Genomic DNA, 25,825 nt, shown 5'->3' with positions numbered 1-25,825 from the left:
TTTAGACAAAAATGTCCAAAAGGAACAACTTCATTTTTATGCTGATGATACTGTTATTTACTGTTGTGCCTCGTCTCTTACAAAAGCTTTCCAGAACATGCAAACTGCTTTTTATACTGTTCAACATACCTTGTGTCAATTGAAGCTTATCCTCAATACTGACAAAACTAAACTAATGGTGTTTTCTAATGCAAGAAATAGACCTCTGAACCTTTCACCTATTACTACTTGTCAGGGCAAGGAGATTGAGGTTGTAAATATCTTGGAATTTTAATTGATGACAGCCTCTTTTAAATTGCATATTCAACAACATAGAAAAAAATTGAAGCTGAAATTGGGATTTTATTTTAGGAATAAGGCCTGTTTTTCTATTGAAGCCATAAGGAGGCTAGTATCAGCAACATTTATGCCTTTACTAGTGTAACGGCAGATTTCCTCTTCGTCTGAAGAGGAGTAAGGATCGGACCAAGATGCAGCGTGGTAAGTGTTCATGACGATTTATTAAAAACAAACTGAACACTGAAATACAAAACAATAAACGATGTGATGAAAACCGAAACAGTACCGTGTGGCGACAAACACTCACACGGAAACAAACACCCACAAACCAACAGTGAAACCCAGGCTACCTGCCTCTGATTGAGAACCATGCTAGGCTGAACACAAAAACCAACATAGAAACATAGACTGCCCACCCCAACTCACGCCCTGACCATACTAAAACAAATAATAAAATAACAGAACTATGGTCAGAACGTGACAGTACCCCCCAAAGGTGCGGACTCCGGCCGCAAAACCTGAAAATATAGGGGAGGGTATGGGTGGGCGTCTGTCCGCAGTGGCGGTTCTGGCGCTGGACGTGGACTCCACTGCACCATAGTTTTAGTGCGCCTCTTAGCTCGCCTCCGTGGCCTCTTGAGAGCGGCGACCCTCGCCGGCGATCTTGGACTGGGGACCCACGCCACGAGTCCCGAATGGACGGGAGACTCCAGCAGCGCCGGACAGGCGGGAGACTCCGGCAGCCCCGGAGTGAAGAGCGGCTCTGGCAGCTCCGGAGTCAAGGGCGGCTCTGGCAGCTCCTGGCTGGCTGACGGCTCTGGCAGGTCCTGGCTGACTGATGGCTCTGGCAGCTCCTGGCTGACTGACGGCTCAGGACAGACTGGCGGCTCTGACGGCTCAGGACAGATTGGCGGCTCTGACGGCTCAGGACAGACTGGCGGCTCTGACAGCTCAGGCCAGACGGGAGACTCTGAGAGCTCAGGACAGACGGGAGACTGACAACTCAGGACAGACTGGTGGCTCTGACAGCTCAGGACAGACGGGAGACTCTAGCAGCTCAGGACAGATGGGAGACTCTAGCAGCTCAGGACAGACGGGAGACTCTATTAGCTCTGGACAGGAGGAAGGCTCTGGCAGCGCTGGACAGGTGGGAGCACCTGTAGGCAGAAGACGGAGAGACAGTCTGGTGCGGGGGGCTGCCACCGGAGGGCTGGTGCGTGGAGGTGGCAATGGATAGACCAGACTGTGCAGGCGCACTGGAGCTCTTGAGCACCGAGCCTGCCCAACCTTACCTGGTTGAATGCTCCTGGTAGCCAGGCCAGTGCGGCGAGGTGGAATAGCCCGCACTGGGCTGTGCTGGTGAACCGGGGACACCATGCTTAAGGCTGGTGCCATGTACGCTGGCCCGAGGAGACGCACTGGAGACCAGATGCGTAAAGCCGGCTTCATGGCACCTGGCTCGATGCCCACTCTAGCCCAGCCAATACGAGGAGCTGAAATGTACCGCACCGGGCTATGCACACGCACTGGGGAGACTGTGCGCTCCACCGCATAACACGGTGCCTGCCCGGTCCCTCTCTCTCTCTCTCCGGTAAGCATGGGAAGTTGGCGCAGGTCTCCTACCTGGCTTCACCACACTCCCCGTGTTCTCCCCCAATAATTTTTTGGGGCTGCTTCTCAGGCTTCCAGCCGCTTCCTTTCTGTCTCCCCATACCAGCAGCTCTCTGCCTTCGCTGCCTCCAGCTCTGCCTTGGGACGGCGATATTCCCCTGGCTGTGCCCAGGTTCCTTTACCGTCCATAATCTCCTCCCAGGTCCAGGAGTCTTGTGTTCGCTGCTGCTGCTGCCTGTTACCACACCACTTAGTCCTTTTGTGGTGGGTGTTTCTGTAACGGCAGATCTCCTCTTCATCTGAAGAGGAGTAAGGATCGGACCAAGATGCAGCGTGGTAAGTGTTCATGATGATATTTTAATAAAGACAAATGAACACTCGAACAAAAACAATAAACGATAACGTGAAATCTACAAAAACCGAAACAGTACCGTGTGGCGACAATCACAGACACGGAAACAAACACCCACAAACCAACAGTGAAACCCAGGCTACCTAAGTGTGATTCTCAATCAGAGACAACTAATGACACCTGCCGCTGATTGAGAACCATACTAGGCCGAAACAGAAACCAAACATAGAAAAACAAACATAGATAAATAAAGACAAAACAAAGGAAATAAAGGTCAGAACGTGACAACTAGACTCTGGGGATATTTTATATATGAATGCTTCCGCTCAGTGTTTGAGATCAATTGACACTCTTTACCATGGCACTTTGAGATTTATTTTAAACTGCAAAACCCTGCACTTTGTATACCAGGGTTGGTTGGCCTTCTCTAGTCACTCGTAGGCTCAGTCGCTGGTATACTTTTATTTACCAAGCCATTTTGGGTTTACTACCTTTTTATTTGTGCATTTGTATTGTTCAGAAATGTGGTGGGTACTCTCTTCATTCGCTGGACTTTATCCTGCTAACTGTTCCAAATGTCCGAATTTGGTAAAAGGGCTTTTATCGTCTTGGAACACCTTACAAAATACTTTTAAACTGGAAGAACTTGTCCCGATTGGTGTTTTTAAATCACTGATAAAGGATTTCGAGGCGGATTCCCTGACCTGTCAATGTTTTTAATTTGCTGTTAAATACTCTTGTGAATTCAATGGTTTATACTAGATTACTTGTAGTTTTTCATGTTGTTTGTATATAATTTTTTTGTAATGACTTGGTGCTGCCTATCTTGACCAGGGCGCTCTTGAAAAATAGATTTTAATCTCAATGAGCACTTCCTGGTTAAATAAAGGTTAAATTAAAACATTTAAATACTCTTGTCGGCCACGGTGAAGGAGAGCCCACAGGCTTTGATAGCGGGCCGTGTCAGTAGCACTGTGTTGACCTCAAAGCGAGAAAATAACTTGTTTAATTTGTCTAGGCACAAGACGTTGTTGTCCGCGACAGGGCTGGTTTTCTTTTTGTACTCCGTGATTGACTGTAGACCCTGCCTGATTTGGTTGGGTCTAATTGTGTTGCTGTCCTGGAGCTCTGTGGGGTCTGTTTGTGTTTGTGAACAGAGCCCCAGGACCAGCTGAGTTAGGGGCCCCCTCTCTCTTTCTCCCCCAGTAAGTCAAGGCCTCTGCGTGGAGACACAGTACTGTAGCTTAAACGGGGGTTCAAATGGTATTTGAAACCTTTCAAATACTTTTAGCGTTTTATGTAGCCTGGCTGGAGTTCCAGATGTGTGGCGATTGATGGTTTGGGGCTCTTGCATTGTTGCATTACTCCAGTCAAGCTCAATCAAACACAGATTAAGTATTTGAAATTATTTCTAATAGTATTAGAACCCAAGTCTGCATCAGTTTAATTCCTAAAGCGAAAGCCTCTTATTCATGGTCGGTAATTAGAGTGTGATGGCTATTAGGAAAACTTTCTAACAGTGCTAAGAGGGCCAGCCAGTGTGATTAAAAAGTAGCTGATGAATTTACTGGAGTGACGCTCAATTACTCCTAGAAAGTGGGTGGTGATATTCACTGGCAGTAATGGTGTTCTGTAGATTAGAAAGTGGGGTGGTCGTATTCACTGTCAGTAATGGTGTTCTGTAGATTAGAAAGTGGGTGGTGATATTCACTGACAGTAATGGTGTTCTGTAGATTAGAAAGTGGGTGGTGATATTCACTGGCAGTAATGGTGTTCTGTAGATTAGAAAGTGGGGTGGTCGTATTCACTGTTAGTAATGGTGTTCTGTAGATTAGAAAGTGGGTGGTGATATTCACTGGCAGTAATGGTGTTCTGTAGATTAGAAAGTGGGTGGTGATATTCACTGGCAGTAATGGTGTTCTGTAGATTAGAAAGTGGGTGGTGTTATTCACTGGCAGTAATGGTGTTCTGTAGATTAGAAAGTGGGTGGTGTTATTCACTGACAGTAATGGTGTTCTGTAGATTACAAAGTGGGTGGTGATATTCACTGGCAGTAATGGTGTTCTGTAGATTAGAAAGTGGGTGGTGTTATTCACTGGCAGTAATGGTGTTCTGTAGATTAGAAAGTGGGTGGTGATATTCACTGGCAGTAATGGTGTTCTGTAGATTAGAAAGTGGGTGGTGTTTTTCACTGACAGTAATGGTGTTCTGTAGATTAGAAAGTGGGTGGTCGTATTCACTGGCAGTAATGGTGTTCTGTAGATTAGAAAGTGGGTGGTGGTATTCACTGGCAGTAATGGTGTTCTGTAGATTAGAAAGTGGGTGGTCATATTCACTTGCAGTAATGGTGTTCTGTAGATTAGAAAGTGGGTGGTGTTATTCACTGGCAGTAATGGTGTTCTGTAGATTAGAAAGTGGGTGGTGTTATTCACTGGCAGTAATGGTGTTCTGTAGATTAGAAAGTGGGTGGTGTTATTCACTGGCAGTAATGGTGTTCTGTAGATTACAAAGTGTGGTGATCTGTAGGTGTTCTGTATTAGAAAGTGGGTGGTGTTATTCACTGACAGTAATGGTGTTCTGTAGATTAGAAAGTGGGTGGTGATATTCACTGGCAGTAATGGTGTTCTGTAGATTAGAAAGTGGGTGGTGTTATTCACTGACAGTAATGGTGTTCTGTAGATTAGAAAGTGGGTGGTGATATTCACTGGCAGTAATGGTGTTCTGTAGATTAGAAAGTGGGTGGTGGTATTCACTGGCAGTAATGGTGTTCTGTAGATTAGAAAGTGGGTGGTCATATTCACTTGCAGTAATGGTGTTCTGTAGATTAGAAAGTGGGTGGTGTTATTCACTGGCAGTAATGGTGTTCTGTAGATTAGAAAGTGGGTGGTGTTATTCACTGGCAGTAATGGTGTTCTGTAGATTAGAAAGTGGATGGTGTTATTCACTGACAGTAATGGTGTTCTGTAGATTAGAAAGTGGGTGGTGATATTCACTGGCAGTAATGGTGTTCTGTAGATTAGAAAGTGGGTGGTGTTATTCACTGGCAGTAATGGTGTTCTGTAGATTAGAACATGGGTGGTGTTATTCACTGACAGTAATGGTGTTCTGTAGATTAGAAAGTGGATGGTGTTATTCACTGACAGTAATGGTGTTCTGTAGATTAGAAAGTGGGTGGTGATATTCACTGACAGTAATGGTGTTCTGTAGATTAGAAAGTGGGTGGTGATATTCACTGACAGTAATGGTGTTCTGTAGATTAGAAAGTGGGTGGTGATATTCACTGGCAGTAATGGTGTTCTGTAGATTAGAAAGTGGGTGGTGTTATTCACTGACAGTAATGGTGTTCTGTAGATTAGAAAGTGGGTGGTGATATTCACTGACAGTAATGGTGTTCTGTAGATTAGAAAGTGGGTGGTGTTATTCACTGACAGTAATGGTGTTCTGTAGATTAGAAAGTGGGTGGTGATATTCACTGACAGTAATGGTGTTCTGTAGATTAGAAAGTGGGTGGTGTTATTCACTGACAGTAATGGTGTTCTGTAGATTAGAAAGTGGGTGGTGATATTCACTGACAGTAATGGTGTTCTGTAGATTAGAAAGTGGGTGGTGTTATTCACTGACAGTAATGGTGTTCTGTAGATTAGAAAGTGGGTGGTGTTATTCACTGACAGTAATGGTGTTCTGTAGATTAGAAAGTGGGTGGTGTTATTCACTAACAGTAATGGTGTTCTGTAGATTAGAAAGTGGGTGGTGTTATTCACTGACAGTAATGGTGTTCTGTAGATTAGAAAGTGGGTGGTGTTATTCACTGACAGTAATGGTGTTCTGAAGATTAGAAAGTGGGTGGTGTTATTCACTGACAGTAATGGTGTTCTGTAGATTAGAAAGTGGGTGGTGTTATTCACTGACAGTAATGGTGTTCTGTAGATTAGAAAGTGGGTGGTGTTATTCACTAACAGTAATGGTGTTCTGTAGATTAGAAAGTGGGTGGTGTTATTCACTGACAGTAATGGTGTTCTGTAGATTAGAAAGTGGGTGGTGTTATTCACTGACAGTAATGGTGTTCTGTAGATTAGAAAGTGGGTGGTGTTATTCACTGACAGTAATGGTGTTCTGTAGATTAGAAAGTGGGTGGTGTTATTCACTAACAGTAATGGTGTTCTGTAGATTAGAAAGTGGGTGGTGTTATTCACTGGCTGTAATGGTGTTCTGTAGATTAGAAAGTGGGTGGTGTTATTCACTAACAGTAATGGTGTTCTGTAGATTAGAAAGTGGGTGGTGTTATTCACTGACAGTAATGGTGTTCTGTAGATTAGAAAGTGGGTGGTGTTATTCACTGACAGTAATGGTGTTCTGTAGATTAGAAAGTGGGTGGTGTTATTCACTGGCTGTAATGGTGTTCTGTAGATTAGAAAGTGTGGTAGAGAAGAAATAAGAAATACTGTTGGGGGACTTGCACTACACACACACACACACACACACACACACACACACACACACACACACACACACACACACACACACACACACACACACACACACACACACACACACACACACACACACACACACACACACACACACACACACTGAATGAAGCTCATAATAAATCCATACTATACAATGAAGATGAAGAAGTCATCAGTAGCTTTCCTTTGTTCATTCTGAGATGAGATGCATCCATTATCTCTGATTGAACCTCACTCATTAAACCTTCTATAACCCCATCCTCTCTGTATTAACATGTTTGCTATGCTCAACAGTAAAGTGGAGATGATGATGTAGGTAGATGGTCGATGGTAGGTAGGTGTTAGGTGGTAGATGGTAGGTAGTAGATGGTAGGTGTTAGGTGGTAGATGGTAGGTGGTAGAGCAAAGCAGTGGAATACTGTACCAAAACATGGTACTCTGCATTAACATAACATATCCACAATCCCCACAAATCTATATTGTACAATACAGCGTTTTTCTACATAGTTTTTGTTCCTCCAGAGTAGCTCTTCTCTGGGCGTATTCCCATAGGGACATCAGAGACCGCTTTGCCTTGCATCGGATCAATACGCTTTAGCTTCAGTCTTCTAATATATACAGTCATTGTCTTCAGCCCTGCTTCAGTCCTCTAATATATACAGTCATTGTCTTCAGCCCTGCTTCAGTCCTTTAATATATACAGTCATTGTCTTCAGCCCTGCTTCAGTCCTCTAATATATACAGTCATTGTCTTCAGCCCTGCTTCAGTCCTCTAATATATACAGTCATTGTCTTCAGCCCTGCTTCAGTCCTCTAATATATACAGTCATTGTCTTCAGCCCTGCTTCAGTCCTCTAATATATACAGTCATTGTCTTCAGCCCTGCTTCAGTCCTCTAATATATACAGTCATTGTCTTCAGCCCTGCTTCAGTCCTCTAATATATACAGTCATTGTCTTCAGCCCTGCTTCAGTCCTTTAATATATACAGTCATTGTCTTCAGCCCTGCTCCAGTCCTCTAATATATACAGTCATTGTCTTCAGCCCTGCTTCAGTCCTCTAATATATACAGTCATTGTCTTCAGCCCTGCTTCAGTCCTCTAATATATACAGTCATTGTCTTCAGCCCTGCTTCAGTCCTCTTATATAAACAGTCATTGTCTTCAGCCCTGCTTCAGTACTGCTGTTTCTGTTCCAGGGGTGCTGCTCTCAACTTTTTAAAGTTTAATTTATCTCATCAATATGCAAAGTATACATTCAGTACAAGTTGAGGTCAGCTGTATGCACTTGCAATGTACAGTGGTGCTTATGTAGCCATAATACAGTATGTAAAGCTGCTTAGTGACTGCTAAGTGCTATTGTCACGAATCCTGCCGAAGATGGTGCCTCTTCCTGTTTGGGCGGTGCTCGGCGGTCGTCGTCGCCGGCCTACTAGCTGCCACCGATCCCCTTTTATGTTTCATTTAGTTGTGTCTGATTAGTTGCACCTGTTTTGTGTTTAGGTTGTGATTATGGGCTATTTAAACTCAGTAAGCCCACCGGCTTTCGTGCAGGCTTGTTTCTCTGTTCGTTTTGTGGATGTGTTATTTTCTGTGTTTCTCCGGACTGATAGTGTCCTGTTTTTGGGCCGGTCATTGTATGCACCTGGTGTTTTTGGGCCGGTCATTGTATGCGCCTGGTGTTTTTGGGCTGGTCATTGTATGCACCTGGTGTTTTTGGGCCGGTCATTGTATGCACCTGGTGTTTTTGGGCCGGTCATTGTATGCACCTGGTGTTTTTGGGCCGGTCATTGTATGCACCTGGTGTTTTTGGGCCGGTCATTGCATGCACCTGGTGTTTTTGGGCTGGTCATTGTATGCACCTGGTGTTTTTGGGCTGGTCATTGTATGCACCTGGTGTTTTTGGGCTGGTCATTGTATGCACCTGGTGTTTTTGGGCCGGTCATTGTATGCACCTGGTGTTTTTGGGCTGGTCATTGTATGCACCTGGTGTTTTTGGGCCGGTCATTGTATGCGCCTGGTGTTTTTGGGCTGGTCATTGTATGCACCTGGTGTTTTTGGGCTGGTCATTGTATGCACCTGGTGTTTTTGGGCTGGTCATTGTATGCACCTGGTGTTTTTGGGCTGGTCATTGTATGCACCTGGTGTTTTTGGGCTGGTCATTGTATGCACCTGGTGTTTTTGGGCCGGTCATTGTATGCACCTGGTGTTTTTGGGCTGGTCATTGTATGCACCTGGTGTTTTTGGGCTGGTCATTGTATGCGCCTGGTGTTTTTGGGCTGGTCATTGTATGCACCTGGTGTTTTTGGGCTGGTCATTGTATGCACCTGGTGTTTTTGGGCTGGTCATTGTATGCACCTGGTGTTTTTGGGCTGGTCATTGTATGCACCTGGTGTTTTTGGGCTGGTCATTGTATGCACCTGGTGTTTTTGGGCTGGTCATTGTATGCACCTGGTGTTTTTGGGCCGGTCATTGTATGCACCTGGTGTTTTTGGGCTGGTCATTGTATGCACCTGGTGTTTTTGGGCTGGTCATTGTATGCGCCTGGTGTTTTTGGGCCGGTCATTGTATGCGCCTGGTGTTTTTGGGCTGGTCATTGTATGCGCCTGGTGTTTTTGGGCTGGTCATTGTATGCACCTGGTGTTTTTGGGCCGGTCATTGTATGCACCTGGTGTTTTTGGGCTGGTCATTGTATGCACCTGGTGTTTTTGGGCTGGTCATTGTATGCACCTGGTGTTTTTGGGCCGGTCATTGTATGCACCTGGTGTTTTTGGGCTGGTCATTGTATGCACCTGGTGTTTTTGGGCCGGTCATTGTATGCACCTGGTGTTTTTGGGCTGGTCATTGTATGCGCCTGGTGTTTTTGGGCTGGTCACCCTGGTGTTTTTGGGCTGGTCATTGTATGCACCTGGTGTTTTTGGGCTGGTCATTGTATGCACCTGGTGTTTTTGGGCTCATTGTATGCACCTGGTGTTTTTGGGCTGGTCATTGTATGCGCCTGGTGTTTTTGGGCCGGTCATTGTATGCACCTGGTGTTTTTGGGCTGGTCATTGTATGCACCTGGTGTTTTTGGGCTGGTCATTGTATGCACCTGGTGTTTTTGGGCTGGTCATTGTATGCGCCTGGTGTTTTTGGGCTGGTCATTGTATGCACCTGGTGTTTTTGGGCTGGTCATTGTATGCACCTGGTGTTTTTGGGCTGGTCATTGTATGCACCTGGTGTTTTGGCGTGACCTACTTTTCTCCGGAATAAATACAGTTGTCCTTTACCCTCTGCACCTGACTCCGAACCCACAACTCCTAGAAGTCGTAACAGCTATAGGTGGCAGGTAGCCTAGTGGTTAAGAGTGTAGGCACTAGACCGAAAGGTTGCTGGTTTGAATCCCCTAGGTCAAAAATATAAAAATTTGCCCTTGAACAAGGCACTTAACCCTAATTGCTCTTGATAAGAGTGTCTGCTAAATATGTAAAGTGTTGTTGTTCCTGGTGAGGGACAGAGATTGTTGTGTGCATCCAAAATGGCACCATCTTCTCTGTATAGTAGTAGTGCACAATAAAGGGAATAGGGAGCCATTTGGGACAAAACCTAGGATTAGTCTAATGAATGAAAGCCTGTGTTTGTGTTCCAGTTCATTTCATTCCTAAATGTTCAGACATGTCGTGATAAATGGCTCTGTGTTTTGTTGTCTTTCAGTAAACACAGTTGCCATAAATGACATCACACACACACACTGTGATTCATTAGAGAGGCTGTCTGCCTCATTTAGGCTGTAGATAAGTTATGTAGCTTAGTATAGGAAGCAGGTACTATATGCGTGTATATGTTGGTGCAGTGTCTCTGTATGTGCTTCTGTGGAGCGGTGTTTGTGTCTGCCTGCCACTCTCAGACCGGCAGGATGATTGTATTTTAAGGGAGTGCGAGTCAGCGCTTCGTGTCATGGAGGATAGTCCTCAGTGTGTGTGGTATAGCTGCTGTGACGGTGACATACTGGACAGAGACAGTAGCCAGTGGATGTGCGATCCCATAGAGAGACTGGAAAAGGTGAGGTTTCTGTGGTGCAAGCCAGCGTTAACATTCAGAACATTCTGTCTGCGTACCAAATAGCACACTATTCCCTATATGGTTCTGGCAAAAGTAGTGCACTATATAGTGAATATGGCGCCATTTGGGATGCATCCTCAGCGCTAACACTGAGCCATACAGTCACCTAGGGCTTTGCCAGATGCCAGCCTCAGCCCTGCTGATGTGTTTTATGGTGGTAACCTGGGCCATTCTTATTACTGGGCCATTCATATTACTGGGCCATTCATATTACTGGGCCTGGGTCAACCATATTACTGGGCCATTCATATTACTGTACCTGGGCCATTCATATTACTTGGCCTGGACCATTCATATTACTGGACCTGGGCCATTCATATTACTGGACCTGGGTCATTCATATTACTGGACCTGGGTCATTCATATTACTAGACCTGGGTCATTCATATTCCTTGGCCTGGGTCATTCATATTACTGGGTCTGGGTCATTCATATTACTGGGTCTGGGTAATTCATATTACTGGGCCTGGGCCATTCATATTAATGGGCCTGGGTCATTCATATGACTGGGCCTGGGTCATTCCTATTACTGGGCCTGGGTCATTCATATTACTGGGTTTGGGTCATTCATATTACTAGACCTGGGTCATTCATATGACTGGGCCTGGGTAATTCAAATGACCTGGCCTGGGTAATTCATATTACTGGGCCTGGGTCATTCATATTACTGGGTCTGGGTCATTCATATTACTGGGTCTGGGTCATTCCTATTACTGGGTCTGGGTCATTCATATTACTGGACCTGGGTCATTCGTATAACTGGACTTGGGTCATTCATATTACTGGGTCTGGGTCATTCATATTCCTTGGCCTGGCTCATTCATATTACTGGGTCTGGGTCATTCATATTACTGGACCTGGGTCATTCATATTACTGTCCCTGGGTCATTCATATTACTGTACCTGGGTCATTCATATTACTGGGCCTGGGTCATTCATATTACTAGACTTGGTCATTCATATTACTGGACCTGGGTCATTCATATTACTGGACCTGGGTCATTCATATTACTGGGCCTGGGTCATTCATATTACTAGACTTGGTCATTCATATTACTGGACCTGGGTCATTCATATTACTGGGCCTGGGTCATTCATATTACTAGACTTGGTCATTCATATTACTGGACCTGGGTCATTCATATTACTGGACCTGGGCCATTCATATTCCTTGACCTGGGTGATTCATATTACTGGACCTGGGTGATTGTCAACAGACAGGCTGGGGCTGAGGTGGATTCTCATTACATCATCAGACAGGCTGGGCTGAGGTGGATACTGATTACATCAACAGACAGGCTGGGGCTGAGGTGGATACTGATTACATCAACAGACAGGCTGGGGCTGAGGTGGATACTGATTACATCAACAGACAGGCTGGGGCTGAGGTGGATACTGATTACATCAACAGACAGGCTGGGGCTGAGGTGGATACTGATTACATCATCAGACAGGCTGGGGCTGAGGTGGATACTGATTACATCAACAGACAGGCTGGGGCTGAGGTGGATACTGATTACATCAACAGGCAGGCTGGGGCTGAGGTGGATACTGATTACATCAACAGGCAGGCTGGGGCTGAGGTGGATACTGATTACATCAACAGACAGGCTGGGGCTGAGGTGGATACTGATTACATCAACAGGCAGGCTGGGGCTGGTGGATACTGATTACATCAACAGACAGGCTGGGGCTGAGGTGGATACTGATTACATCAACAGACAGGCTGGGGCTGAGGTGGATACTGATTACATCATCAGACAGGCTGGGGCTGAGGTGGATACTGATTACATCAACAGACAGGCTGGGGCTGAGGTGGATACTGATTACATCAACAGACAGGCTGGGGCTGAGGTAGATACTGATTACATCAACAGACAGGCTGGGGCTGAGGTGGATACTGATTACATCAACAGACAGGCTGGGCTGAGGTGGATACTGATTACATCATCAGACAGGCTGGGGCTGAGGTGGATACTGATTACATCAACAGACAGGCTGGGGCTGAGGTGGATACTGATTACATCAACAGACAGGCTGGGGCTGAGGTGGATACTGATTACATCAACAGACAGGCTGGGGCTGAGGTGGATACTGATTACATCAACAGACAGGCTGGGGCTGAGGTAGATACTGATTACATCAACAGACAGGCTGGGGCTGAGGTGGATACTGATTACATCAACAGACAGGCTGGGCTGAGGTAGATACTGATTACATCAACAGACAGGCTGGGGCTGAGGTGGATACTGATTACATCAACAGACAGGCTGGGCTGAGGTGGATACTGATTACATCATCAGACAGGCTGGGGCTGAGGTGGATACTGATTACATCAACAGACAGGCTGGGGCTGAGGTAGATACTGATTACATCAACAGACAGGCTGGGGCTGAGGTGGATACTGATTACATCAACAGACAGGCTGGGCTGAGGTGGATACTGATTACATCATCAGACAGGCTGGGGCTGAGGTGGATACTGATTACATCAACAGACAGGCTGGGCTGAGGTGGATACTGATTACATCAACAGACAATCTGGGCTGAGGTGGATACTGATTACATCAACAGACAGGCTGGGGCTGAGGTGGATACTGATTACATCAACAGACAGGCTGGGGCTGAGGTAGATACTGATTACATCAACAGACAGGCTGGGCTGAGGTGGATACTGATTACATCAACAGACAGGCTGGGCTGAGGTGGATACTGATTACATCAACAGACAGGCTGGGGCTGAGGTGGATACTGATTACATCAACAGACAGGCTGGGGCTGAGGTGGATACTGATTACATCAACAGACAGGCTGGGGCTGAGGTGGATACTGATTACATCAACAGACAGGCTGGGGCTGAGGTGGATACTGATTACATCAACAGACAGGCTGGGGCTGAGGTGGATACTGATTACATCAACAGACAGACAGCCTGGGCTGAGGTGGATACTGATTACATCATCAGACTGGCTGGGCTGAGGTGGATACTGATTACATCAACAGACAGGCTGGGGCTGAGGTGGATACTGATTACATCAACAGACAGGCTGGGGCTGGAGGATACTGATTACATCAACAGGCAGGCTGGGCTGAGGTGGATACTGATTACATCAACAGACAGGCTGGGGCTGAGGTGGATACTGATTACATCAACAGACAGGCTGGAGCTGAGGTGGATACTGATTACATCAACAGACAGGCTGGGGCTGAGGTGGATACTGATTACATCAACAGACAGGCTGGTGCTGAGGTGGATACTGATTACATCAACAGACGGGCTGGGGCTGAGGTGGATACTGATTACATCAACAGGCAGGCTGGGGCTGAGGTGGATACTGATTACATCAACAGACAGGCTGGGGCTGAGGTGGATATTGATTACATCAACAGACAGGCTGGGGCTGAGGTGGATACTGATTACATCAACAGACAATCTGGGCTGAGGTGGATACTGATTACATCAACAGACAATCTGGGCTGAGGTGGATACTGATTACATCAACAGACAGGCTGGGCTGAGGTAGATACTGATTACATCAACAGACAATCTGGGCTGAGGTGGATACTGATTACATCAACAGACAATCTGGGCTGAGGTGGATACTGATTACATCAACAGACAATCTGGGCTGAGGTGGATACTGATTACATCAACAGACAGGCTGGGGCTGAGGTAGATACTGATTACATCAACAGACAATCTGGGCTGAGGTGGATACTGATTACATCAACAGACAATCTGGGCTGAGGTGGATACTGATTACATCAACAGACAATCTGGGCTGAGGTGGATACTGATTACATCAACAGACAGGCTGGGCTGAGGTAGATACTGATTACATCAACAGACAATCTGGGCTGAGGTGGATACTGATTACATCAACAGACAATCTGGGCTGAGGTGGATACTGATTACATCAACAGACAATCTGGGCTGAGGTGGATACTGATTACATCAACAGACAGGCTGGGGCTGAGGTAGATACTGATTACATCAACAGACAATCTGGGCTGAGGTGGATACTGATTACATCAACAGACAGGCTGGGCTGAGGTAGATACTGATTACATCAACAGACAATCTGGGCTGAGGTGGATACTGATTACATCAACAGACAATCTGGGCTGAGGTGGATACTGATTACATCAACAGACAATCTGGGCTGAGGTGGATACTGATTACGTCAACAGACAGGCTGGGGCTGAGGTAGATACTGATTACATCAACAGACAATCTGGGCTGAGGTGGATACTGATTACATCAACAGACAGGCTGGGCTGAGGTAGATACTGATTACATCAACAGACAATCTGGGCTGAGGTGGATACTGATTACATCAACAGACAATCTGGGCTGAGGTGGATACTGATTACATCAACAGACAGGCTGGGCTGAGGTAGATACTGATTACATCAACAGACAGGCTGGGGCTGAGGTAGATACTGATTACATCAACAGACAATCTGGGCTGAGGTGGATACTGATTACATCAACAGACAGGCTGGGCTGAGGTAGATACTGATTACATCAACAGACAATCTGGGCTGAGGTGGATACTGATTACATCAACAGACAGGCTGGGCTGAGGTGGATACTGATTACATCAACAGACAGGCTGGGGATGAGGTGGATACTGATTACATCAACAGACAATCTGGGCTGAGGTGGATACTGATTACATCAACAGACAGGCTGGGGCTGAGGTGGATACTGATTACATCAACAGACAGCCTGGGCTGAGGTGGATACTGATTACATCAACAGACAGCCTGGGCTGAGGTGGATACTGATTACATCAACAGACAGGCTAGGCTGAGGTGGATACTGATTACATCAACAGACAGGCTGGGCTGAGGTGGATACTGATTACATCAACAGACAGGCTGGGGCTGAGGTGGATACTGATTACATCAACAGACAGGCTGGGGCTGAGGTGGATACTGATTACATCAACAGACAGGCTGGGCTCAGGTGGATACTGATTACATCAACAGACAGGCTGGGGCTGAGCCCAGTCACCCAGTGACCACCTATGCTTGAGCAGGCAGCAAGCAGTAGAGCATATTCCATTTCTCGCTCTTTGAAAAGTCTACAGAAGTGGGACTATTCCATTTGTCATGCGCTGCACTACAGGTTCCATTCCATTTCTCATTTACTGTACTGCACAGCAGGGAGTATTCCATTTCCCACTCACAGCACTACACTGAAGGGCCAATTGAATTTCTCACTCTCTACATTTCCTTCTCATCACTGTCTGCACCAGGTGTACATTGCTCCACTTCTACTCTATTTTCCACCTTGTCTACCTGTCCGTACTGCTTCTCTCCATCATCTCTTTTCCTCTGCAGTAGAGGTTTCAGCGAGACATCACAGATGGCTGTTTCTGCATATTAATATTTTATTCTCCTCAGATATGTCCCCAGGGTTGGTGAAATATTAACCATGTTCTGGTGTTATTGAAATCTTGTTTCTTTTGAGCCCCAAATCTTTGTACATGGTGTCTGTTCATGTCTTCACCCCTCTCCTCCTTCGCTCTTTGTCAGTCACTGTCTGTGGCGTTGCCTGGCTACCAACCACTGTCACCCCTACATTACTAACTAGTGTTGTTTTTCACGGTTGTACAGCGAGATGCATTACCTGGTGTCTCCTCTAACTGGTTGTCACCTCTGTCACCCCTACATTGGTGACAGTATTTGTCTCTACTCAGAGTTATTCATGTAGTGTTTTCTTATGTGTTACAGCGCGATGCAAAGGGACAGTACCTGTTTGATCTCATCTGTCACCACCTTAACCTGCTGGAGAAGGACTACTTTGGCATCAGATATGTGGACCCAGACAAACAGAGGGTGGGTGGTGTCAACAGACAGGGAGGAGGGGTAACTCCCTCTCTCTCTGTTTATGTCTGTCTATCGCTCTCTCTTTCTGACTGTTTCTCTCTTAACTACCTCTCCCTTGCTGCCACTTTCATACTCTCTCTCCTTTCCTCCCTCTCCACTCTCTTTTTCTCTTTCTTTCATTCTTTCTTTCTCTCACTCTCTTTCCCATGACATCACACACATACCACTGAGCAGGCTATTTCTACAGTTTCTCCCTCTCTTCTCTCTCCTTCTTTCATGTGTGCCTGCAGCAGAGCCCAACCCCGTACTCTACTGCGTCACAGCCTGAGGTTATTACTGTGTGTTAACTCTCTTGTCTGCACAGCCTGATACACACACGCACACCCACACGTGACACCCACGAGCGCTCACACACACTGATCCTATTCCCATAGGAACAATGGTTCTGTGCCGATCAGAATCAGTTCCTCTTCTGTCTCTATCTCAACACTTTCAGAGATGCGAGTGTTGTTGTTGTTGTGAGGAAAAAACATTTGATGGGAGGGAGGGGGATTTACAGAGTGATGGAGAAAAGTGGTAGCACATCTTTCTGCTCATAAATTAACCAGAAGAAGACAGCCATCTGTTGTCAGACAGACAGATTGGACAGGAACTCTGATTGGAGCTGTTGGGTGTTTCTTACTGTGAGTATTGAACTGGACCTTATTTGGAAACATATTCCCTCACCCTGATCTGTGGGAAATGCTTTTGTCAGGTGTACTTTATGTGTAATAAAGCATCATTCTACCTTGACAGACTAATTAGTTACAAGTACACATATAATTATATCAGTCTAAACATTATTATCTATTCTAAACACGAGTGTCCATATCACGTTGTTGAGGAACTGATGCAATAATGTGAAATATATATACACTGCTCAAAAAAATAAAGGGAACACTACAATAACACATCCTAGATCTGAATGAATGAAATATTCTTATTAAATACTTTTTTTCTTTACATAGTTGAATGTGCTAACAAAAACATCACACAAAAATTAACAATGGAAATCAAATTTATCAACCCATGGAGGTCTGGATTTGGAGTCACACTCAAAATTAAAGTGGAAAACCACACTACAGGCTGATCCAACTTTGATGTAATGTACTTAAAACAAGTCAAAATAAGGCTCAGTGGTGTGTGTGTCCTCCACATGCCTGTATGACCTCACTACAACGCCTGGGCATGCTCCTGATGAGGTGGCGGATGGTCTCCTGGGGGATCTCCTCCCAGACCTGGACTAAAGCATCCGCCAACTCCTGGTCAGTATGTGGTGCAGGTTGGTGGATGGAGCGAGACATGATGTCCCAGATGTGCTCAATTGGATTCAGGTCTGGGGAACGGGCGGGCCAGTCCATAGCATCAATGCCTTCCTCTTGCAGGAACTGCTGACACACTCCAGCCACATGAGGTCTAGCATTGTCTTGCATTAGGAGGAACCCAGGGCCAACCGCACCAGCATATGGTCTCACAAGGGGTCTGAGGATCTCATCTCGGTACCTAATGGCAGTCAGGCTACCTCTGGCGAGCACATGGAGGGCTGTGCGGCCCCCAAAGAAATGCCATCCCACACCATGACTGACCCACCGCCAAACCGGTCATGCTGGAGGATGTTGCAGGCAGCAGAACGTTCTCCACGGCGTCTCCAGACTCTGTCACGTCTGTCACATGTGCTCAGTGTGAACCTGCTTTCATCTGTGAAGAGCACAGGGCACCAGTGGCGAATTTGCCAATCTTGGTGTTCTCTGGCAAATGCCAAACATTTACATTTACATTTAAGTCATTTAGCAGACGCTCTTATCCAGAGCGACTTAAAACGTCCTGCACGGTGTTGGGCTGTAAGCACAACCCCCACCTGTTGACGTTGGGCCCTCATACCACCCTCATGGAGTCTGTTTCTGACCGTTTGAGCAGACACAAGCACATTTGTGGCGTGCTGGAGGTCATTTTTCAGGGCTCTGGCAGTGCTCCTCCTGCTCCTCCTTGCACAAAGGCGGAGGTAGCGGTCCTGCTGCTGGGTTGTTGCCCTCCTACGGCCTCCTCCACTTCTCCTGATGTACTGGCCTGTCTCCTGGTAGCGCCTCCATGCTCTGGACACTACGCTGACAGACACAGCAAACCTTCTTGCCACAGCTCGGATTGATGTGCCATCCTGGATGAGCTGCACTACCTGAGCCACTTTTGTGGGTTGTAGACTCCGTCTCATGCTACCACTAGAGTGAAAGCACCACCAGCATTCAAAAGTGACCAAAACATCAGCCAGGAAGCATAGGAACTGAGAAGTGGTCTGTGGTCCCCACCTGCAGAACCACTCCTTTATTGGGTGTTTCTTGCTAATTGCCTATAATTTCCACCTGTTGTCTATTCCAATTGCACAACAGCATGTGAAATGTATTGTCAATCAGTGTTGCTTCCTAAGTGGACAGTTTGATTTCACAGAAGTGTGATTGACTTGAAGTTACATTGTGTTGTTTAAGTGTTCCCTTTATTTTTTTGAACAGTGTATTTATATATATATATACAAACATTGTATTTAACCTTTCTAGGGCAGGCGTTCCACTAGCGAAATGCTTCTCAATTATTTTCTGTTATTCCCCCCCTAGGAAGAAGTAAACATTTTGCGCACCACAGCTCTCCGCTGCGACTGTAAATAGTATCATTTGTCTATTAAATTGTTATAAGTACACCTCTGCATAACATTGTATCCTTATTAACATCTAAGAAAACAAAAAAGAAAAAAGAAAGAAATATAGATCAACTTACAACAAAGAATAACTTTATTAACAGAAAAGACTTAAAGTGCATCAATTTGCATAAAATAAAACATTCAAACCTTATTTAAACTGTAAACATTTTTTGACCATTTGATACTGAAAAATAAAATGTCATATAATCAATAAATAATAATTAATTAAAATTGATCAGCAACATTAACTCAGGAGCACAATATATGAAACACTTTGACCTATTAAACAAAAATGAATAAAACAATTTGTGCTGATTTAAAAAAAATCAAAATGAGGAAGTCAGGATTAATGGCTACAATGAGCACGTTTTGTAGAGCACAGCTTTTCGAAGCGGGGTTTGAAGGATGATACTGCAACTCTCAGCTCCTGCTCACTGTTTAGCTGGGACCTGTACTTGGTCTTCAGTGCAGCAATAGCAGAGAAGCCAGTTTCACAAAGATAAGATGTTGCAAAAGGAAGAAGAATGCCCATGGCCCTCTGCCCTAAGAGTGGATACTGCCTCTTTACACTCGGTGTCTGTCTCAATGTGGAGTCAGACGTCATATCAATGAACTGGTCCTCCTCTGCAGAGCTGAAACCAGTTGAAGCTGGTGCATTGAAAGGATCTCTCACCCAGTCATATTGGGAACTGTTTTCAGGGAAGTACTTTTTAAAGAATCCCATCAGTGATGAAATATGATCCTTAATATATGGAATCACTGAGGTGGCATCATAGTCAGTAGTGTCAACAAATTAATGCGGGTTCTCGAATTAATCAGTATTTCCTTCATCAAGTCGCCTGCCCCACATTGCAAGCTTTCGAGTGAAAAAGCTGATCTTGCCTGTGACCTGAGGAAGCTGTAGATTTAGTTCATTTAGCTTTCCAAATATGTCACTCAGGTAGGCCAGTTTTGCCAGGAAGTTCTCATCACAAAATGTTTCTGCGAGGTCATACTTGTGCTCCTGCTCCGAAAACATTCTTATCTGCTCTCTGAGCTCAACAACTCGGGACAATACTTTTCCTCGTGACAGCCACCTAGCTTCACTGTGAAACAGCACAGCTTGATGTTCAGCTCCCATCTCCTCACAGATAGCAGAGAAGACTCTTGTTTCTAGTGGTCTTGTCTTTATAAAATTGACTACACCTACAATGTCAGTCATAACCTCACTTCATTCAGAGGAAAGGTGCCTTGATGCCTGTGCTTCTCTGTGTATAACACAGTGTGTCCGCTCAGCATTAGGTGAGGCCTTCGTGATGAGAGCCCAAAGTCCTTTTCTCATCCCTGCCATGGTCTGTGCACCATCACTGCAAATACCAATGCAGTTCTCCCACTTTAGCCCATTCTCAGTCAGGAAGCAGTCCAGCATTTTGAATAGCTCTTCAGCTATGGCTCTGTCTCTGACATATTTACAAAAAAGTAGATCCTCACACAGGGAGTTTATCATGTCAAAACGTACATAAGCGATAAACAAACAGTCTTTGTTGCTGTCAGTTGCTTCATCGAACTGTAAGGCAAAACGTTTGTCTTTGAGTTTATCTATCAGCTGTTCTTTAAGATTGTTAGCAATGTCATTTATAGCAATTTGGTACGCCACCTTATATGATGCTAACAGTGCTCGCTGGTTTACTGAAGTAGCATGCACAAAGCGGGACGATTGTTGGCAATACGTTTTCGCTGAAAAAAACTCAAGCGGCTTATCAGCGTGATTGGGGTGTAATGTCTTTAAGTGACGCCTTAATGTATTTGGCTTCATGCTGTCTGCTGCCAACATTTTTAGACACAGTAAACATACCGGTCTTTCCTCGTCTTCCACCGTAGTCACAGTGAAGCCAAGCGCTACATACGCTTCGTCATATTTCCTTGTCTTAGTTTTCGGGAGACTTACGGCTGTATCATTATCTCCGTTTCTCTCCGACCTTTCTTTTCATCCCTGTTAAATATTTTTCCATGGTGTCTCTTAAGGGTTTGTTATCTCCACTTTATATCTCCTGCTCTGTGCTGTGTGCTCTTGTTCGGTGCAAAAGAACCCTACTCCCTGCGTGTTCCCCGGGGTCACACGCGCCCCCCCTGGCATCGCTCCGAGCCCCCCCTGGGGGGCGCCCCCCACTATTTGAGAAGGACTGCGCCAGCGGAACCCCTCGACAACATTCAGGCAGGGTGCTAAATAAAAATATATTTTTTTGAAATATGTAACTTTCACACATTATCAAGTCCAGTAAAACAAATGAAAGATAAACTTCTTATTAATCTACCCATCGTGTCCAATTTCAAAAAGGTTTTACAGCGAAAAAACAACATATGATTTTGTTAGGTCAGAGCAAGTCAAAAAAACACACAGACATTTTTGATGATCTTCATCAGATGACACTCATAGGACATCATGTTACACAATACATATATGTTTTGTTCGATAATGTGCATATTTATATCCAAAAATCTCAGAGCGTTACGTGCAGTAATGTTTTTATTCCAAAATATCTGGTGATTTTGCAGAAATACTCATAATAAACATTGATAAAAGATACAAGTGTTATTCGCAGAATTAAAGATAGACTTCTCCTTAATGCAACCGCTGTGTCAGATTTCAAAAAAACTTCACGGAAAAAGCATAATCTGAGTATGGTGCTCAGAGTCCCATCCAGCCAAAGAAATATCTGCCATGTTGGAGTCAACAGAAGTTAGAAATAACATTATAAAATATTCACTTACCTTTGATGATTGTCATCAGAATGCACTCCCAGGAATCCCAGTTCGAGAATAAATGACTTTTTTGTTCCATAATGGTCCATAAAGTCCATCATAGCCACTTGTTGTTAGCGTGTTCAGCCCAGTAATCAATTTTCATGAGGCGCGAGCACTACGTCCAGACACAAACTCAAAGTTCTGTTACAGGTCGTAGAAACAAGTCAAACGATGTATGGAATCAATCTTTAGCATGTTTTTAACATAAATCATCAATAAGGTTCCAACCGGGGAATACCATTGTCTGGAGAAAAGCACTGGAACGAGAGCTATCTCTGTCGGGACCGCGCGTCACGAGCCTGAGACACTCTGCCAGACCCATGACTCATTCAGCTCCCATTCCCCCCTCCTTTGTAGCAGAAGCCTGAAACAAGTTTCTAAAGACGGTTGACATCTAGTGGAAGCCTTAGGAAGTGCAACTTCACCCCATAGACACTGTGTATTCGGTAGGCCAAGCTTTGAAAAACTACAAACCTCAGATTTCCCACATCCTGGTTGGATTTTTCCTGCCATATGAGTTCTGTTATACTCACATACATCATTCAAACAGTTTTAGAAACTTCAGAGTGTTTTCTATCCAATACTAATAATAATATGGATATATTCGCATCTGGGACTGAGTTGGAGGCAGTTAACTCTGGGCACGCTATTCATCCAAAAGTGAAAATGCTGCCCCCTATCCCAAAAAGGTTAACCTTTATTAAACTAGGCAAGTCAGTTACCGCAAGTCGCAAAAGAAAACAGGAGCTGCCTCCACTAATCCAGCACCATTTCAATTTGAACATTTCACCATCATCAAATCACCTATGCTTAGTTTAACACAGTGACAACTAAAATATACCAAACACAAATGAGTCCAATCAACGTACGCTAAATATGATGTGGCTGTTCTGATTTCTCTCTCTGTGTCTGTGTGTGTCTGTGTCTGTGTGGGTGTCTGTGTCTCTCTCTCTGTGTGTGTGTGTGTGTGTGTGTGTGTGTGTGTGTGTGTGTGTGTGTGTGTGTGTGTGTGTGTGTGTGTGTGTGTGTGTGTGTGTGTGTGTGTGTGTGTGTGTGTGTGTGTGTGTGTGTGTGTGTGTGTGTGTGTGTGTGTGTGTGTGTGTGTGTGTGTGCGTGTGTGTGTGCATCCGTGCAAGTAGAGAAAACATGTTGACTCACCCTACTTGTAGAGAAACGCCAATTCCATCCTCCTCTCTTTCATGTTGATGAGATGTTTTATTTTTTGTTGTCCTAGGCTACCTGGCTAAAATGCTTTCTCACGAGCCTAACTTCCTTTCATGGGCAATGTTAGCTAGTTAACATTAGCCTTCTACATTAGCCTAGCTACACATTTCACTTCCATTCTCTCAGATCAGGTTACCATATGTGAATATATGGTTGGATCAGAATCGCCATCATTGGCCAGTACAGAGAATTAAGTAAAACCACAACTCCAAATCCCTGTCTCCATCCATGGATAATTTAGGAAAGGGCCCATTTTTAGCTAGCTAGCCACCAGAGGACAATAACATGAGCTGCAACAATTCAAGTTATTTCTGTCTATGACGTATTGCTCTCGTGATGTGATTGGAGTGAAGCCAAATCCAAACTGGCTTCCCTTGACACATTTTTGTTGGTGCACCAGGATCATTTACAGTTGAGCTCACTCAGTTTATTTCAATGCTGAGTGGCTATTATTTTGTACATTTTTATGAATGGAGGCCAAATGCTTGCTGGCTTCCATTGCATTCAACGCTACAGGCGGCAACAATGTCATACTCTTTTTGACCAGACAGCATCAAATAGATGGCCTACACATACAGAGACAGGGGGGCGCTGTTTCGCTCACTCGGATGCTTTCTCCGGTGAGATACATTCAGCCTTGCAAATTGAAGGAAATTTATGAAACACAGGGAGTAGAATAGTCCATTTAAATATATATATATAATATTATATATAAAATATATATATATTTATCAATATTTTGGGGAAGCCTGGCTTCTCTTGGCATCCATACACATACACACCACTGCTGCCTTCCTCAGTCAGAGTCAGAGTACTTAACCCAGTCTATATTCACTGTCAGTCTCTTCTATACACCTTTCAGATTGGCAGGTAGTTAGAGCAGTGTTTCAGGATTTGATAGAAGGACTGTAGTGAGGGTATATGAGGCTTTGACAGACACAACTCTGTCACAGTCTATCAGTGAAGCACTCAACCAAGCCCTCCTCTCCAGAGCAGAACCTCGAGGCCAGGGGAGAGACAGGTGATGTATGGGAGATATGATTAACATCAACAAACTAGGCCAGTATCACAGGTGTAGTGTCTTCCCCACTCATTTAATGTATTCCATTTTTCATTCAACCTTTATTCATACAGATTAATTGAGATAACATCTGTTCAACTCACCAGAGATATTTTTTCACCTCCAAATGGTTATGAGCTGACAGACAACAAGCGTTTCTCTGAGTGTCCTTCCTCTAAAGCACTTTCCTTGCTTTCATCTCTATAAGAGTCACTGGGTAAGAGAGAGAGGGGGGATGTGAAGGAGAGAGAGAGAGAGAGAGAGAGAGAGAGAGAGAGAGAGAGAGAGAGAGAGAGAGAGAGAGAGAGAGAGAGAGGAGGATGAGGAGAGAGAGAGAGAGAATATAAACATCAGTGAGGTAGAGAGAAAACAGCGTTAGGATGCTCAGTGGAGTTCTGTTCTAGAATGTCCTCCAGCTCTAGACAACAGGTCAGAATGCACAACTACAGAGCAATCAGACCACGTAGTCTGTCACTAATGTCTAGAGTAGAGGCAGAGGGATAGCCGTCAGGTATTTAGTGCCTAGAAAACACCGTTTTTGACTGCTTTGTTTTATTTATATCTTTCAGCACTGGTTGGGGTTTACAAAATGTATTGCCAAACAAATGAAATGTAAGTACATAAATGCATGACCATTTATGACGATTGAAGTATGCATGATGATATTCAGTTCCAAATTTGATTGGGTGATTAAATCGTTGGCAGTTACTACTAGTTAGGTCACAGTAACTACTAGAAAAAGCCTCTGTTCTAACATGTGACCTCTCCCCCCAGCCCAGCCTCCATTCACCATGTGTTTACGTGTCAAGTTTTACCCTCCTGACCCGGCTGCCCTGAAAGAGGAAATCACAAGGTAAGAGACTAGAGACAGTCTGACAGGCAGAATGGAGTGGGCTTATAATAGAGGAGACTAGGCTGCCAGCCATGCACTGCTGTCAACCCAACTTAGAGGGAGGGAGGGAGGGAGGGAGGGAGGGAGGGAGGGAGGGGGAGGGAGGGAGGGAGGGAGGGAGGAGGGAGGGAGGGAGGGAGGGAGGGAGGGAGGGAGGGATAGGTGGTAGGAAAAGAGAGTGTGGATTTTGCCTACCGTGGGTGCAGTAGATTGAAAGAATTGGTTTGGTCCAAATGGTCCAAATTACGTTAGATTCTTCCAACTGTGGGCAATAACTCCCTCTCTTTCATCTGATTGAAACTTCTCATGTTGATGCTGAATTTTACACACATCTAGAATATCTGTAGACTACAGGCATGAAGAAGTGAGCACAGAAGTGAGCACACACTGATTTTAGGGGTATCAAAACCCTACAGTGAATCCGTTTGTAGGAGGAATTAGACCAGATAACACTTTCTTTAAGCTGCATTATCAGGTCACCCTGCCTGC

At 45.0% G+C, this 25,825-nt stretch overlaps 2 protein-coding genes across 2 annotated transcripts in view; one reads left to right on the top strand and one right to left on the bottom strand.

Moving 5' to 3' along the window:
• Positions 1 to 25,825, top strand: part of LOC118362693 (FERM domain-containing protein 5-like) — a 112,577-nt gene that overhangs the window by 70,302 nt on the left and 16,450 nt on the right. The window contains exons 2-4 of the mRNA XM_052516887.1: positions 16,553 to 16,657; positions 25,014 to 25,056; positions 25,219 to 25,297. Coding sequence (XP_052372847.1) covers positions 16,553 to 16,657; positions 25,014 to 25,056; positions 25,219 to 25,297 — 227 coding nt within the window. The remainder of the gene's footprint in view (positions 1 to 16,552; positions 16,658 to 25,013; positions 25,057 to 25,218; positions 25,298 to 25,825) is intronic.
• Positions 1 to 25,825, bottom strand: part of LOC118360873 (alpha-protein kinase 3-like) — a 135,018-nt gene that overhangs the window by 100,774 nt on the left and 8,419 nt on the right. The window lies entirely within an intron of this gene.

The sequence above is a fragment of the Oncorhynchus keta genome, unplaced genomic scaffold (assembly GCF_023373465.1).
Source record: "Oncorhynchus keta strain PuntledgeMale-10-30-2019 unplaced genomic scaffold, Oket_V2 Un_scaffold_5444_pilon_pilon, whole genome shotgun sequence".
Classification (NCBI taxonomy): Eukaryota; Metazoa; Chordata; class Actinopteri; order Salmoniformes; family Salmonidae; genus Oncorhynchus; species Oncorhynchus keta.
The sequence above is the reverse complement of the archived record's forward strand: the minus strand, read 5'-3'. Positions and strand labels throughout refer to the sequence as shown.